The sequence below is a fragment of the Lissotriton helveticus genome, chromosome 1_2 (genome assembly GCF_964261635.1).
Source record: "Lissotriton helveticus chromosome 1_2, aLisHel1.1, whole genome shotgun sequence".
NCBI lineage: Eukaryota > Metazoa > Chordata > Amphibia > Caudata > Salamandridae > Lissotriton > Lissotriton helveticus.
Genome location: NC_136058.1, coordinates 5,211,710 through 5,227,630, shown reverse-complemented (window position 1 = coordinate 5,227,630; position 15,921 = coordinate 5,211,710). Strand labels below are relative to the sequence as shown.

General features: G+C 43.9%; 1 protein-coding gene across 1 annotated transcript in view; it reads right to left on the bottom strand.

Annotated features, from left to right (window-relative positions):
• Positions 1-15,921, bottom strand: part of LOC144797641 (uncharacterized) — a 353,681-nt gene that overhangs the window by 293,980 nt on the left and 43,780 nt on the right. The window contains exons 5-8 of the mRNA XM_078668345.1: positions 13,878-14,138; positions 7,352-7,615; positions 6,137-6,397; positions 4,041-4,301 (exon numbers count right to left, since the gene is read on the bottom strand). Coding sequence (XP_078524471.1) covers positions 4,041-4,301; positions 6,137-6,397; positions 7,352-7,615; positions 13,878-14,138 — 1,047 coding nt within the window. The remainder of the gene's footprint in view (positions 1-4,040; positions 4,302-6,136; positions 6,398-7,351; positions 7,616-13,877; positions 14,139-15,921) is intronic.

Sequence of the window (15,921 nt, the reverse complement as noted above, 5' to 3'; positions counted from 1 at the left end):
TGGTTTATAGAGGATATTAAGAGAAGTTGATCATTGTCAGAGTTGGTGGTCATAGATAGTAAGATGTGGCAGGGGGGGCAGAAAGGACAGCATCCTCCCAGCACAGGGAAGTGTAGAGAGTGACAATCAAATAGAGTTAAATTGTCATCCGTGGACTGGATAACTGTCTTCCTTTTATTGTAGATGGAGTAAGAAAGTGATATGGTAAAAGAAGTGATGGAAAGTATAGGTTTCTTTCGGCCTTAAGGAATATTCAAGACACAGAAACCTTTTATGAAAATTCCCAGAGTGCAGTGTTGTGAGAGAAGATAGTATAAGTTTTGAGCTTCCCCTATGACTGCTGTACTACTGGTCTGTGGTCAGAGTTTTAGGATATTCTCTTATAAATGTATGTTTAATTTTTTTCACAGAAGATTTAGTATTATGTAGGTCAAGTATTTTGAAGGAGTTCAAATCCAACTTAATCAGGCATTTGAGTAGAGTGGTGATGTGTAAACTGGCCATTCTGAGAGACAAAAAGTCAAACAAGATCGTAGGCCTACGTGGATAAGGACCATATTATAGAAGACCGTTCAACAAGAAGTCATTATACTTCAAACAAAATAAGAGCATAAAAGAATAACCACCTTGATCATGAATTCAACATCCAACAGTTTTATATCATAACATGCAGCAAATATACTAAACGGAGTCAATGGAATTATACCAGAAAAAAAGAAAAACAAATCTCAATACCAGCATTGGTAGTACCAATTTTGCCAGCAGTGACAACACCTTGTTATGTCCATGAAAATAGACTTGCCAAGCCTGGCAAATTGACACTTACTGTTCAAAAGTTCGAAGTATGTAAAATATTCATCTTTTTTTACGATAGACAATGGGCTGAGCTTCCACAGGATCCAATTTTTGCATGACTATAAGCCCAATAATTCGGAGACAGATTTCAGTGAGAACGCAAATCTTATTGTGGGGAATTTCGCTTATAGGTCCATCACAACAGTTTGAGATATCAGTGGAAAACAGTTCCTAAACAGGTTCTACTACACTTTCCTTGGAGTATGGCAATGACCTCCAAGTCTTTTGTTTATTTCAATCAAATTTGCCCTGTTTATGGTAACCACCCAAATTCTGTTTCTATTAGGTCAGCTGAAATGGGGCACCTCTAAGGGTAGGTTAGGCTTAGGGTAACAAAATGAATTAGGGTGGGTCTAGGGTTACGTTTAGTGATAGAGTAAAATGTCAAATTTATGATTTGATTATATGATATTTATTCACATGCTTTGACTTACTTTCAGTAAATCACATTAGCTTTGCCTCTCTTTCTCATGTATTCAAGCTATGACATAGAGTAACACTCACTCTCCATTTTCCCACTATCACTCCCATATCATTCTCTGTCTCTCTTATGCTCAGAGAAGTTTTCATTTCCTATTATTTTCTCACTCTGTCTTACTCCACTCATTTACTGTTAAGTTAATATCTCATTCAATGACTCCTGCTCAATCTCACACTGACTCTCTCATTTCTCTTGTGCTCACTCACTATATCACGCACTCCCCTATGTTTACTTAAACCAACTTTCTGTAAAAGTGATGTGAAATAAACATTACGATGTAGCTAATTGATAAGTGACCTGAGCCTGCAACATTAAGTATATATATATACATAAAAGCACAGGTCTGCAAAGGAAAACCAGAGTTCAGAGGTTTGCAAAGCAACATGGCAGTGGCAGAAAAACTGCTTGTTTCAAGTTTGATTAATCCCTTCTGCTTTTCTTTAGGGGTACAAGTTGGGTTTAAGAATAGTATACTATGGCTTGGTTTATCCAAACCTTAAGGGGCAGTTGGGGTGATGGTTAGTGTCAGGGTTGGGTTGGAATTAGATGTAGCAGTAGTATTGGGCTAAAGTGGAAAGCTACAGTCAGAATTAGCAAAAGAGGTAGCATTATAGATAGCATTGGCGTTTGGGTCGATGTAGATGTAGATTTGATGTAGCGGGCTCCATTTAGTGGTTAAATACATTTAAAATGTATCACATGTATGAAGTGGTCAGTAGATGTAGTGGCTCCAATTTCTTAGAAGGCCAAAGTGGTGGAAATTGAATAAATTACATACAACCAAAAAGGACTTATTAAAAAGTCAGTGGCTTCCATGAACCACATGTTGATGTATGTAGCAGGCAAAAACATACTTGCAGGAAGTAAATAATATATCAGTCGAACTGGATCTGGTTTTCCATGAATATGGAAAACCAAATCTGGTGGTCGAGCCTTCTCTTGCATCGCAACTAATGGGTGGAATGGCCTGTCGCTACATATAAGAGCCTCCTCCTCACTTTTTGAATTCCTCAAGAAGGTGAAGAACTGGATTTTTGAGTAGTCCCATTAGGACCTAGGTGCTGCTAAATCCACACCTTCTAAGAGCCAGGATACCTTCCCGAGTGATAGTGTGCTCTACAAATCTGCATAACATAACATAACATGACATAACACATGCTCCCCATTCTTTAAAAAGGAGACTTGGGGCCTGGATCATTCTCTGAATTAGAACCAGAAGACATGGAAATCAGCTTTCACACAGGACAATGCTCAAAACAAAACAAAGAAACAGCTCTTATGCTGCAGGGACTAGAAGCAGTGAAGTAATTAGCAAGATAGGCATTTTCCAGGCACTTCCTGGGCCTAATAGGGGGCAAAGTTTTGAAATGATGACACTGAAATGACATAGAAAAAGGAGATTGTCTCCAAAGATTCCTTCCCATATATATGCTATGTAAAAAACATGTTGCTATAACACTACTACTACCACTGCTAATAATAATAAACCTAAACTAATATTAATAAAACTATTCTTGTTATTATTATTATTATTGTTGTTGTAGTTGTGGGTGCTGCTGCTATTGCCATTGTTGTTTTTATTATTATGCTCTACATTTCTTCAGGATTTCTCAGCTCAAATTTATTAACATGAAAACAGCTCGTTTGTGTGAAGCAACACAGAGTAGCACTGTACATGTACACTAAAAGCACTAAAGCGACTGCTAGAACCAGGGTGGCAACCACTTCGGACATAGTATAATGAATGTTTGAGAAAATGAATATTAGTTGGACCTATGACTCTAGACTTCGGAAGTCTCAAACAAACATTAAAGAAGCTTCATGTTTTCATTCTTAATTATAATGTACATGCAAAAAGACAAGAATGCAAAATATGTAGAGGTAAGAAAATAAAGTTGTGGTTGCATTGTATATCTAAGGAAAATGTAAACATGTGAAGTTAAAAAACACTGCATTTGTGAACTGCACATAGGCATGCATTAACCTTAACTGTTACTCTTTCCTTACGCCTAACATTTTTATTCTTACACCATGCTGTCTCTGCCATTTTAAGGGGGACCGCCATATCCCAGTACTGTCCTCAGTGTCACCATTCTCCTCACCAACATCTTACACCATCACTTAAAGCGTCCATACTCTAACCCTAATCCTGATCCAGTCCCTTAAAATATCCTAACTTTAACCCCATCCCTAACCCAAACCTTAACTCTAACCCCAATTCTAACAATAACTCATTCCCCAACTTAACTCTTATCCCAGTGCCTTACCCCTACTATTACTATATGCCAGACACCTTACCTTAGAAGGTGCCTCACACCATACCTTACTTTAACCCTAACCCCAAAATATCACCTAAACCCTATCCCAAAAATCTCTCTAACCCTTGCATTTGTTAATTGCTTTTTTGCACATGTTGTTTATTCTGCTTTTTGTATTGTCTTTTGCCATTAGTTTTCCGGGTGTTCAACAGCTACCTCCAAGGGCTGAAAGCAATGCATACATTCTCTGTACCCAGAGTGAGAAAGTTATTACACTGAGGAAAAACAAAAGAATCTAAGGGCAGCTTGGGACATATAATACATCTTGTAAGGAACAATTAACTTTCCTTTTGCTACTCTGAATTTGCGTTGCCTACAGGTGTGACTCCTGTTCATTGGAACTGCCACAGTATGCCAAAGTAGACCGGTGACTCAGACGTTGTTACCTGTCTGAAACTGTTGCACAGGGGTTGACGTGCTGTTGCATAAGTTGTTTGTTGCGATCATAGAGAGGGAGTACACTTCCCCGCAAGATAAATCCGTGAGCGAGCAGCTGAGGTCAGCAGATTCGCAGTTGTGGTGAAGTCCGTCACTTCCTACGGCATCCACGATGTACAACACAGCACCCACTGTGAACTCCCACGTGACCATCGCTGAGTCGGGCTCACAACCTTGCAGAATATTGACATTCGCTGGAGTGCAGGGAGCTGGAAGAAAAGATGAAATACATTAACAGGGAGAGTCCACATCCCATAAACATTTACTACCTACTCACACTGACCAAATGTGTTGTTTCTACTCAGCTCATGTCAGGAAGCCATGCTGATTGCATCGATTGACCATGGACATCATTTAGGGGTTGCCAGTGGTTGGAGTGGTGACCTCGGCTTCCCCCTTGCGACCCATGGCACTGCCTTTGCAACCCCTGCCTTCAAATGTGGCAAAATGCACATTGGTTGGAGCTCCACTTGCCTTGTTTTCTTTTTTTATTACACTAATAATTATTATTCATTATTAGTGTGATAAAAAATGGAGTACAATTAGCTGGAATATGACTCTCCTTGCCATGGTGAGGCATGTTGGCACACAGAAGAGGGAGTGGGGAGGATGGCAATTGGGTAGGTGAGCGAAGTAAGAGAGAGAAGAATGAAGAAATGGGCAGGAGGTGGTGCAGTAGTCATGGTGGGACCTGGAATGGACACTGTAAAAGGCCAAGGAGGAAACAGGGAACAAGGTAGGACAAATAAGGAGTGCAGGACAGTAACAGTTGTAGAATTGTGGCATGGGGCGTGGCAGCGACAGACAGCAGGCCTAACCATTATATACCTGTCAACCAGTTGAATCTAAAATAGGGAAGAAGCCAGGCGATCCCATTAAGGTGAATGGGAAAATAAGCATTTTTTTTGTAGAGTGATATAACTTTTAGAAGAGGGTCAGATTAAAGTCTATGGAGGAAGTCTTTTTGTCAATGAGGGGAATATGAGTAAAAGGAGGGTGACACACCCAAATGAGAGTAAGATGAGAGATATGTCATTAATTAGTAGTAAGGCAGTACCAAAAAGGGACTTGGCAAGGGTCAGTGAATAGGACCCAGGAGAGTAAGCAAAAGAGTATTCACCAAAGTCATCCCATCTCTTGCTTCCACCAAACATCCTTGCTCAACTTGCTTTCAGATCTTTGTTTTGGACATCTTGCTGATTCCACTTTATACTGTTCCATATTAGACTAAAGGCCTGATTATGAGTTTGGCGGTGTGGTGCCAGGTCCGTCCGGCCCCCGCACCACCAAACCAGTGGTCGGGCCATCTGCCAGATTACAAGTATTTCTCATGTCTGGCAGGCTTTTTTGGGCATTCCCACGACGGCGCGCTGAAAATGGGCACCTTAATGGAAATGCCCAAAACAGTTCCTGCATGACATTAACTGTAAAGTCTATGCCATGCAGGAACAGGGCTGCATGCACACAGGGGTGCACATGTGTGCCCCTCTGCATTTACCTCATGGTGCAGAGGTACAAGGGGCCCTGTAGAGCCCCCTTTCTATCCTCTCCATCATGTTTTTCATGCAGGAGGAACCGCCTTGAAAACCGTGGCGGACAGGAAACTTGTAATATGCTTGGCAGGACTGCGGTGATCCCGCCTAGCATATTGCGTCCTCCTGACTGCCGCAACACAGCCAGGCAATGATGGTTCCCCGACGGCTGCAGCGGGCAATGGTGGCCTGACTGCTCTAATTACAATAGGGTGGTCAGAAGACCACCACGGTGGTGCCCCCTGCAAGTCTGGAGGTCAGTGGACTGCCAGACTCGTAACAGAGACCCAATCTGTGTGGTATGGTGGACAGGGCTGATATACAGTCATATATTATGAGCTATTATTTATAGTTTGTAATCTTACGTATGTTATTCAACAATTGTTGACATTGATGCAACCTGAGCAGACTGACTGAGATAATTAAAACATGATTTTTTTAGATAGGACTCTTTTTAAACACAAGCTGTATGCTAACCTCCTGAGATAAAATGACCTGAGGATGTCATGTACCTGTGACCACGTCATCACTAACACTCTTGGCACTGGAGCACTCATCATCATACGCCACGACGCTGACGGACAGGCTTTCTCCACACTGCAGGTCAGTGATGGCGCAGCTGGTCCTGAACGTGCTGCAGTTGTAAATGGTTCCGCTGCTTCCCAGAACCACTGCTGCGTAGGAAAAGGCTCCGGGGGCTTCTGTCCACGAGATCGTCAGTAGGTTTTCCATGCAGTCGGGGACTGCTTGTACATCTTGTGGGTCGCAAGGTGCTGTAATAGGTAGTGACAATGGTGACACCATGTTAGAAATCATGGGATTGGATAATCACAGTAACAAGCCGATTGGTCAGTAGGCGACAAATTAGAAAAAGCACCAACATGTGCCTAGTGTAGATGGAATCACCAGTGGGAGCTCAAAGTTTTTCTCAGAAGCCCACCACTGGTGCTGCCTGCGTCAGCGTTACCAAATATTATCACTATCTAGTCTTACACCCCATGCCTCGTTCAGCACTACCATTCCCTCCCTACTCTTTTATCTCACACTTGCGTGCCCTTTTTCATCCCTGCTTTCTCTCTCTGTACCTTTTTTCCGTGTTTCTTTCCCTCCCCCTTTCCCCTTCCCTGCCTTTGTCTCTCTTCTTCGGGGTCAAAGTCTGATAATGGATAATAAGCCCAGATCCCCTGCACAGTAAAATACACTCTGAAAATTGGGTCGTCAAAATAATATACAAATCATCTACATTGAAATTCCTTTCTTCATAGAGTGTCAATTATTTGTGAATATCCTGAAAACATGACTGGTTTTAACTATTCAATGGGTCAGCGTGCCCCCCTCCCCCCTTGTTTGCAGTCATAGCCGCCCTACCAAAGTCAGGTTGAAAATACTGTTGAGATTTTCAAGGGTTAACTCGACAATCTCACCCCATGGCAACTGCAGAGCAGCAGAGTGTGACCAAGGCTTACTAAAGAGGGCACAGTACACGACTGCCACCTAATCGTAGGTAAGATCAGTTCAGGTTGCGAAGAAAGGATATCGCCTGAATTGAATGCAAGATGTCATTAGCAAGTTGCAGAACTAGTGGTCATTGGAGAGGTATGACCCAGGCTTGTAAACCAAGACTAATCTAACCACAGAATGTCAGACTTCCTGAAACCAATGAAGTTATGTAGCAAGGCCACTGTGTAAATGCCTGACAGTCAGGCATAGAGGATGACCATACTAACATGTGTTCACTGCAATGGGGATACTGCTGGAGCCATTCCTCAAGCCATCGAATCCAAAAATGGTTAGTTCATATTGTGTTCCACACATCAGGTTCATGAAGAAGCAGGTTGTGTCGTCGTTGTTGAAACAATATTCCCTGCTTCCATCCGGCGCCAAGACAGTGGCTGTGTAAGAAATTGCGTCGACAACAGGGTTCCAGCTTAAGTAAATGATGTTAACTTGGCAGTCGTGTGTCACCGTTATGTTCTCAGGAGCGCATGGAGCTGGCAGGAGAGACAGAGGAGAGAAACATAGGTGATCATGCAGTACTTTGTGTCGGAGACAGAAACAGAATCAAACTTTGAGTCGACGACTCCATGGGAGAATAACAAGCAACTGCGCTTCCCAGGTGCCGGCATTTGCGAAATGTACCTTGTGGCTAGACCCAATGACGAAGCTAATCTTGCTTATGTTTTCCATCAACAAGAAAATGCAAATCTATGCTTTGTATGTTTATTCCTTTCTACTGTAGTAGACTATACATTATGCACTTCCTGTACTTAAATGTCACTTACTGAAGGCAGTTAAAGATAAAGTAGGATTTTTTTACAAAATAAATTAAAATGAGAGGTTTTCAATGGTGCAACCATCTTTATTGATGAACCAACATTTTCTGACACCATACCATTGACAATCCATCAGGGCCAGCTTTAAAGCTGGTGGTGCCCGGTGGAACAAGATTTTTGGTGCCCCACACCACCCATGACCTCCACCTCGGATTCCTTCACTACCACCTGGCTAAAGGGCCCCTCATTTCTCTATAGCCCCTCACTCACATACATTTTATTGGTTTTAAAGCGCTGGTAAAGGCTGTTTTTTCAGATCCACTCAGCTATCCACAAGAAATGCAGATCAGTTCTGCGCTACTTTATGGTGAGTCAAAACTGCCACTAGACAAAACTCAATTTCTCTCTCTCTAGCAGGAACATTAATCACAAAAGTTTTCTTGACATTTTTATTACTGCCCGAAAGTTGGATGCACATGGAACTAAGCAGCAGTTGCCTTTTAATCCTAAGTTATTGCTCAACACAGCACGTTCCTCCAGGTCACTGACCTGTGCAGCTGCACCAGTCGCGCTGCCCTAAAGCTGGCCCTGCAACCCATAAAGGCCTTGGAACATTGCCTCCCAAAACCCAAATGTAGCCCTCGTTCTAGTTTTCATTGACTCTAAAGCATACCATTCAATACCAAAGCACAGCAGTCTCATTTGATGGAAATGGGCTGTGCACCTGGTAGTGATATACAACGCAGAGGAAGATATTTGGACCTGCAAAAGAACTTAGGGCCCGATTACGGGTTCGAACCGCTGAACCTGTGGTGGAAGTGCAGTGGCAGTCAGGGACTGCCACAGCAGTGGTCCAACCGCCGTATTACAAGTAATTACAAGCAAATAATTTGGTTGGGCCGTTTTGGGACCGCTGCAACCACCAGGGAACGGCGCAGCATTCTGGGGCAGCAATATGCTTGGAGGTGCTGCTGCGGCACCACCAAGCATATTTTGAGTTTCCCAACTGCCAGCCTTTTCATGGCTGTGAACCCACCATGAAAAGGCTGGCGGTGGGTAAACAAAGCCCCCTATTGTCACTGTACACTGGGATGCATACAGGGAGGCACATGGTGTGCTCCCGTGTGCATGCACACCCAGTTCCTGCACGACATGGACTACACAGTCCATGCTGTGCAGGAAATTGAGTTGGCATTACCATTGTGGTGCCTTTTTCAAAGGCACCAATGTGGGAACGCCAAAGGACTGCCCGCTACACCAGGCGAAAACTACAAATCTGTGGGTGGGCGGCGGTTGACCATGGCGGTGCGGGAGCAGACAGTGGCGTGCTCCTCTGCTCCCGCATCACTATAGTCGTAATAAGCCCATTACGCTTGTGACCGATGGCTGAAAGTTAAAGCAACCTAACAAAAGGAAGAGTGAGATTGACCACCCAGGACTTAATATCTGCCCTAACATGAGGAACTAACAGCTTGTTCTGTCTTCAGCTATAGAGGCTATTAGTATGGGTTATTCTACTAAATCTATAGAATGGTGTGCCTAAAGACATTAATTAAAGATTCATGCAAATAATTTGGTGACAAACCCCTCTAGACAATCCCTCAACTAATTTCCTTGCATACGTTACTGATTCTTCCTGTTCTATAGATTTTCAATTGTTTTCCCATGACTATTGATCACCTTTGTCTCTCTTGGAATTTTGTAATCGAACTTCTGTTAGTGTTTCCCATTTTGTGGAGGTCAGTCATGTGTCTTTATTCCCTTACTTACATTACTCTTCAGCTTGCTTAACATACGTTACACATCTGGCTCTAGAAAAAACCTCCTCTTTTACCACCTTTAATTTATTGGGAAATTTTGATGTTTCTAGGATATATGCCAATATCCCACATTAGTCTCAGTCGCTACTCATACGAACTAAAGTTCAAATGTTACAAATTTGTAGTGGTGTGTCCTTTAAACAAAGGTTTAGCACTGATCGGTAATAACTATGACATTAATTCGTTAAATACTTCCATCGTTCTCATATTTGACATCATGAGCTTATCCTATATCCACTTAGAAATTCCCTTTTTGCCTATTTTTAGATTCTTCCTATTTGTGCAAGGTGGACATTGATTTCTATGCTCTATATCCAGGAACCACTGGGTGCGGTAAACTTTGTACGGCTTGTTATTGTGATCTTTGCACAAGCAATTGTTTGCACATGGATTGTTAAAAAACAGTCACTTGTACTTGAGACCTTAACTTCATAACTCAGACTCTGCATTTCACATTTTAGCTGTTTTGCTTAAGAAAGGTTCCATTGCATTTGACTGTTTTTCCTCTGTTTAGAGCCTTACTCACCGGAATTATCTGCTTTTCTAAGCTGCTCATAAAAGATGTGTGTCTTGTGGTTCTTTTCCTGTGATTGCACTAATTTGCTGGCCTAGTGTGATTAAAGGGCTCATTTTTATTTCTGTTCTCCTTGAATACAACTAATATCCTACAATCTGGGGCCGCTAATAAAGAATATCAGACGGGGCACTTCTTTTTCCAATTGTTCTCCCTTTCCACTGAACTTTGCATTATACAGCTAAAGCCTTCTCAAACGACCAAAATGTGACACACAAAACTCCTAAACAATACATAAATAAATGATACTCGATGGAAATAATTTTCCTTGCTTGTTAAGATATTCTATACATTTTTACCTAACTCTTAGGTTAAAAAGTGTGTTTAGTTTGTAACTTGCTTCTCCGAAGAGTAACTAAGGTATCAAGCTTGAATGACAGGCAATGGCTTTATTTATTTTTAAACTTGATTTTATTAAACATTTTGTAAACAGTCTCTTCATCTCAACGGTGTATGACATTGACTCGCCACAATAACAGCAGTGATGTTAGAATGCACAAGATGTATACATTTCATAACAAGGGATAAACATGGGCTGCGCTGGCAAGTCCGCATGAGCAGGTATAGAAAAGAGGAGGAAGATGGGTTTGGGGGTAACTACACAATCACACAAAGCCGGCGCGCAAATGTGACTGGTCCGTCCCCACACACATATAGATGTCCATCATCAGTGAAGGAGAAAGCTATACAAATTAAGCACCTGTATTGCAGGTAAGTGACCGAACCAGGATCAGGAAGACAAAAGAAGGGGGGAGGAGGAGAAAGGGAAAGGGAAAGAGACATCCGTGTCGCTGTGTCATCCAGCTCGTGCTCAGCAAACTACTGTGCCACCCAATGCAGCTGAAGACACACAAATGATGGATGGAATGCAGAACAAATCAAAACATTCACCTCCAGTCAAGAGATCTGGGTTAAATCCATCATTTGTTTGCCCAACATGCCACCCCAGTTTACACCCAGCCATATGCAAATCAGTCTTGACCTTGTTCCTCATGGGAATAGTCCAGCCGAACTGCCAAGATAGGTCCTCCCTGGACTGGAAACAAGCATCTTAGGACCAGGTTCTGGGTTTCACCCCTAATGAGCCTGGCTAGCTTGAATCCAGTAGCACAGTGAGCCCATGACCCACGTCTGGGCATACCTGGCGCACTTAGGATGAGAAAGCAAAAGACACACAAACAATGGACTGAATGCAGAAAAAATCAAAACATTCGCCTCCAGTCAAGAGATCTGGGTTCATCAATACATTGTTCATTTGCCAACCAGGTCTGGCAGGTGAGGTGAAAGGGGTACCGCTGGGCAGGACCTCATGTGAGGATAGCAACCGTAGAAATATTCTAGCAGTGCAGAGGCAAAACTGCCTATGGCAGAAAGGGAGAATGGCATATGTTGCACAGTCCACTCGAAGCCTCAATCAGAGGGAAGAGAGGGCGAGTGTTAGCCCACATATAGCAGCAGGGGCTACATAGCAGGAGAAGCAAGGAGGGGACACTTTAGCAGCCTGAATGTGGCAAATGGTACACCGTGGCAGACATGCAGGAGCCAAGCACCATAAACAAAGCCAGCCCATAAACTAACTTTGGTAAATGTGCTTGTGAAGGGAATAGCAGGGAGGCGAGTTGCGCACTAGTGCAAGAGGGGGGAAAAATAAAGGAAGAGGACAACATAGACTGGGAAAGGAAAGGGAGGAGGAGAGCATGTAATGGAGTCAAAGGATATTTTGTGTGCCGTCTGTGGGGTAATCGAGTTCTGTAGGGGGGAGCAAGACCGCGGTGAATGACTGTCTTTTATGGAGGAGTGATGGGGACTTGTTCAACAGCAGGGAGCTGCGGTCTCCAGGGTCCATTTCCTGTCACGAATCACCTTTTCCAGGTCAGGAGGTCGCAGTTATCATCGCTGCAGGGAAGCCCCCTGCCTGTTACACGTGTGTCTGCGCCTGCGAGGTACAAGGGCCCAAACCAAGGTGGGTGGCGGGAGCCGTGTCGCACCTGGTGTGTCTCTCCTCCCAGTCCCAGGCCGTCACAGGCTCAGTGAAGAAGTAGAATTTCCCATCATGCAGCACTGGCAAACATGCAAGGAAAGTAAAGAGTACTAGTAGTAGAGGTCCTGCAGCTTACACTTGACCTGCTGAAATGTGGCCCTTTGGCCCTGCGCCACCAGCGTGTAATCCGGGAACAGCATCACATGATGATTGTCTACCATTAGAGGCCCCACAACACGAGTTGCTCGGAGTATAGCATCTCTGTCCTTGAAGTGTTATAGCTTGAGGACCACAGGGCAGAGGGGGTGGCTCAGTGGAGGCTGACGAGCGGGCGCGCTGTGCGCCTTCTCAGTGGAAAAGAAGGACACTAAGACATCAGTGAGCATGAAGGTTCTGAGCCATTCTTCCAAGTAGGCCACAGCATTCCGTCTTCCTGCGGTTTCAGTGAGGCCCACAACACGCAATTTGCTCCTGCATGAGCACCCCTCCACGTTGCCCACCCGAGCCTCCAGGTGTTTAGCACGCTGCTGTAGTGCATACAAGCTCTTCTCACACCAGTTGAAAATCAGCCAACTAGTGTTCAGCAACAGTCACTCTGTCCGCTAGTTTCCTGTGGATGTCTCAAAGGATGTTCAAATCCACTGCCAAAGAGCTGATCTTGTTTTCCATGGAGACTCGTGACCTCTCAATTGCTACCAGTGCTATGTCAAGCTTGTCCTCAGCTGGCAGCTGTGTCTTTGGCACACTGCTGGAAGAGTCAGTCCCCACCTCTGCAGTTGAGTGGTCTCCAGTGCGCAAAGTCTGGGAGGGTGTGGCGATCAGAGGCACCTCATTGCAGAAAGTCTCATTGCCTTGCAAATAGGTGGAGACAAAGGATCACCCAGAGGGGTTCGGAGGAGGTCCTGGGTGCCAGGCAGAGAGGTTTCCACTGTCCCAGGTAGGAGTCCCCAGCAGAGCAGCTAATTTAGCAGGCCCACAGCTGGGGCACTCTCAGCAGATCTAGCTGAGATCACCCTTCCCAAGCCACAGCAGGTCTCAGGGCAGATGATGGATAGACAAGAGACAGAGGCGAACACCCTTCGACAATCGCAGGAGATGGGGGGAAAAGGGGTAGCAACTGCGGCACCTGCAGCCTCTGTGGATGCGAAAGCTGCTCATCGCTCCTCACCACTCACTCTACCTGCACCGGGGAGCCAGTCATCATGGATGCCAGGGATGCCCTCAAGCCGCCGCATTGTTCAAGACACGCTCGGCAGGGCTGCCCGTAGGCCAAGTGTGTAGGTCACGATGCAGGCCCTCTCCCTGACTTGGCAATAGTATTAGGGCGCTGGTCATAGCCGCAGACCTCCCAGAGCACCGAACATGGCTAAGCAGGCTCCGCAACGTCTTGTCCATCATAGGCGCATGTCAGGGGAGGCGAATGCCTTAAGCGGCTGTTGTTGGGGGCAGATTAAGAGGTCTCTGCCTGGGAGCCTCGAGATATTTAGCCCGCCATCTTGGCCGCCAGGCCATGTTCCCCCATGACATGGAATGGCCTTATATAGAGGACAGGAAATATATGTATTCATTTAGACAAAAAAAGAAATAATATATATAATTAGTTACCTGTGTCCAGAGGTACAGTAATTGCAATATCACTATTGCAACTGCCTGCTGTTGCTACGACAGCCACCTGGTAGCGTTTCTCACACTTCAGTCCTACCAGGTCACAGCTGGTTTTGACCGCATCACAGGTTACAGTGTCCCCATCTGCAGATGCAGCAGTTACCGTGTATGAAATTGCACCTCTGCATGTATCCCAAGTTGCCACTGCAGGTTGAAGGTTGTCAGTGTAGTCAAGGACAAGTCCCTGAACTGAATCAATCTCTGGTGAAAACACAAAAAACATAGCAATTACAATTAAGTACAAAGAAGAATTAAGAACGGTCTCATTTTCCAGTAAGTCATGTAAATGTATCTGCCTAGCTTTTACTCCTAGTCTGATTACAGACTCCAACATGGAAGGTCAGTGAAGTGTGCATCATATACGGCACTAGCACCTTGTCTACCAAAACACAAGTTTCAAGTTTCAAGTTTGTTTATTATGTTTTGGAACTCCAAAGAGGTCCACATAAATAAAAAAAAGAAATACATGATACAAAATGCTCGTACAAATGCAACAGACATTAACAAGTTTTTGCCAAAACACTAAATAATCAGCACAACACAGTTAAATAAAACCCTCTAGTTGATATATAAGAAACATTTAAAGAAATTAAAAATGCTAAAGCAGAACATTTCATTTGGAGGATTATATAAAGCACATAAGAAAGAATTGGCTGTAAGGATATTCAATTTCAAATAAATTTGTCTTAACCACTTGCGACGAAATAAACGAAGTGCAGGACATATAAAAAGAACATGTATGAAGTCCTGGGTAGACAAGTTACAAAAATTGCAAATTGCAGAGCAACCATACCACTTAGCCATAAGCTTATTAAGAGGGAGTAGATCCTGCCTCAAGAGAAGCCAGAAACGCCGTAAGCCATGGGATAGGTTCCAGGCGACATAGGGTTGCATGCGTTTTAATACGCACGTATCAGTGAGGGGGGATACTTTCTTCTTTGCAAGAATAGATTCCCTGTCCAGCCTAAAGCTGAGATCCCACGAGGGCTGTTTCAAAAGTGATTTGAAACAGGGAGGGGGCATACCTAAAGCAGCTAGTTTTCTCCACAGCAACGGCCGATCCACTTTTTCGAACGCTGTGGAGAAATCTATAAATGCCGCATATACTCTACCTCCTCGAACCCTTACATATTTATCAGAAATTATCTGAAGTGCGGTGAGGTTGTCCAATGTGCCATGACCCTTGCGAAAACCTGTCTGTTCTAGAGGTAAAATGTGATTCCTCTCCACCCAGTCATTTATAGTATATAGGAGGCATTTGGAGAAGACTTTACCGATTGCGTCGAGAAGGGCGATTTGCCGATAATTCTTAGGTTCGTTCCTATCTCCCTTCTTGAACAATGGCACCAAAATGCTACCTTTCCAGGACGAGGGGACCGATTTATTCAGGAAGCAAAATCTAAATAAGAAGAACAAAATTTTGCTCCAGGAAACTGGGTCCTGCTTCAGGACAGATATAGGGAGCTCATCAGGCCCCATTGCACCTGAAAGGCGGAGTTCTTTTATGGCCGATTCAATGGTTTTTTCGGACGGGAAATCTATTAGAAGTTCACTATCATTGCAAAAACTCCCATTCTCGGCCGCAGGCCCATTACTGGCATATAGATTAACAATATAATTAACCCAGATTTGCTCAGATATATGGATAGGGCGGGGACTAACTCTTGTTCCACAACCCTCCCCGATTATAGACCAGAACAATCTAGCGTGCCCGTTTACTGCGGCCTCACGCAGATTGATCCAGAGAGAGTCCTCTTTTTCTTTTTTTATTTTAATCTTGGCCCTTCGTCTCCTTCTTTTTAAGAGGGCTATTTTACGGTATCTTTCGGGGGATCTGGACAAGTATTGTTCCCTCACCAATTTATTTATTTCCTTATTTAAGGAAATGACCGAACTGGGGAGTATGAACTTTTTTGTAATTGAATTAGGTTTCCTTGCAGCCAGAGTAACCTCCTTCATAAAACACAAAACACAAACTATTTCA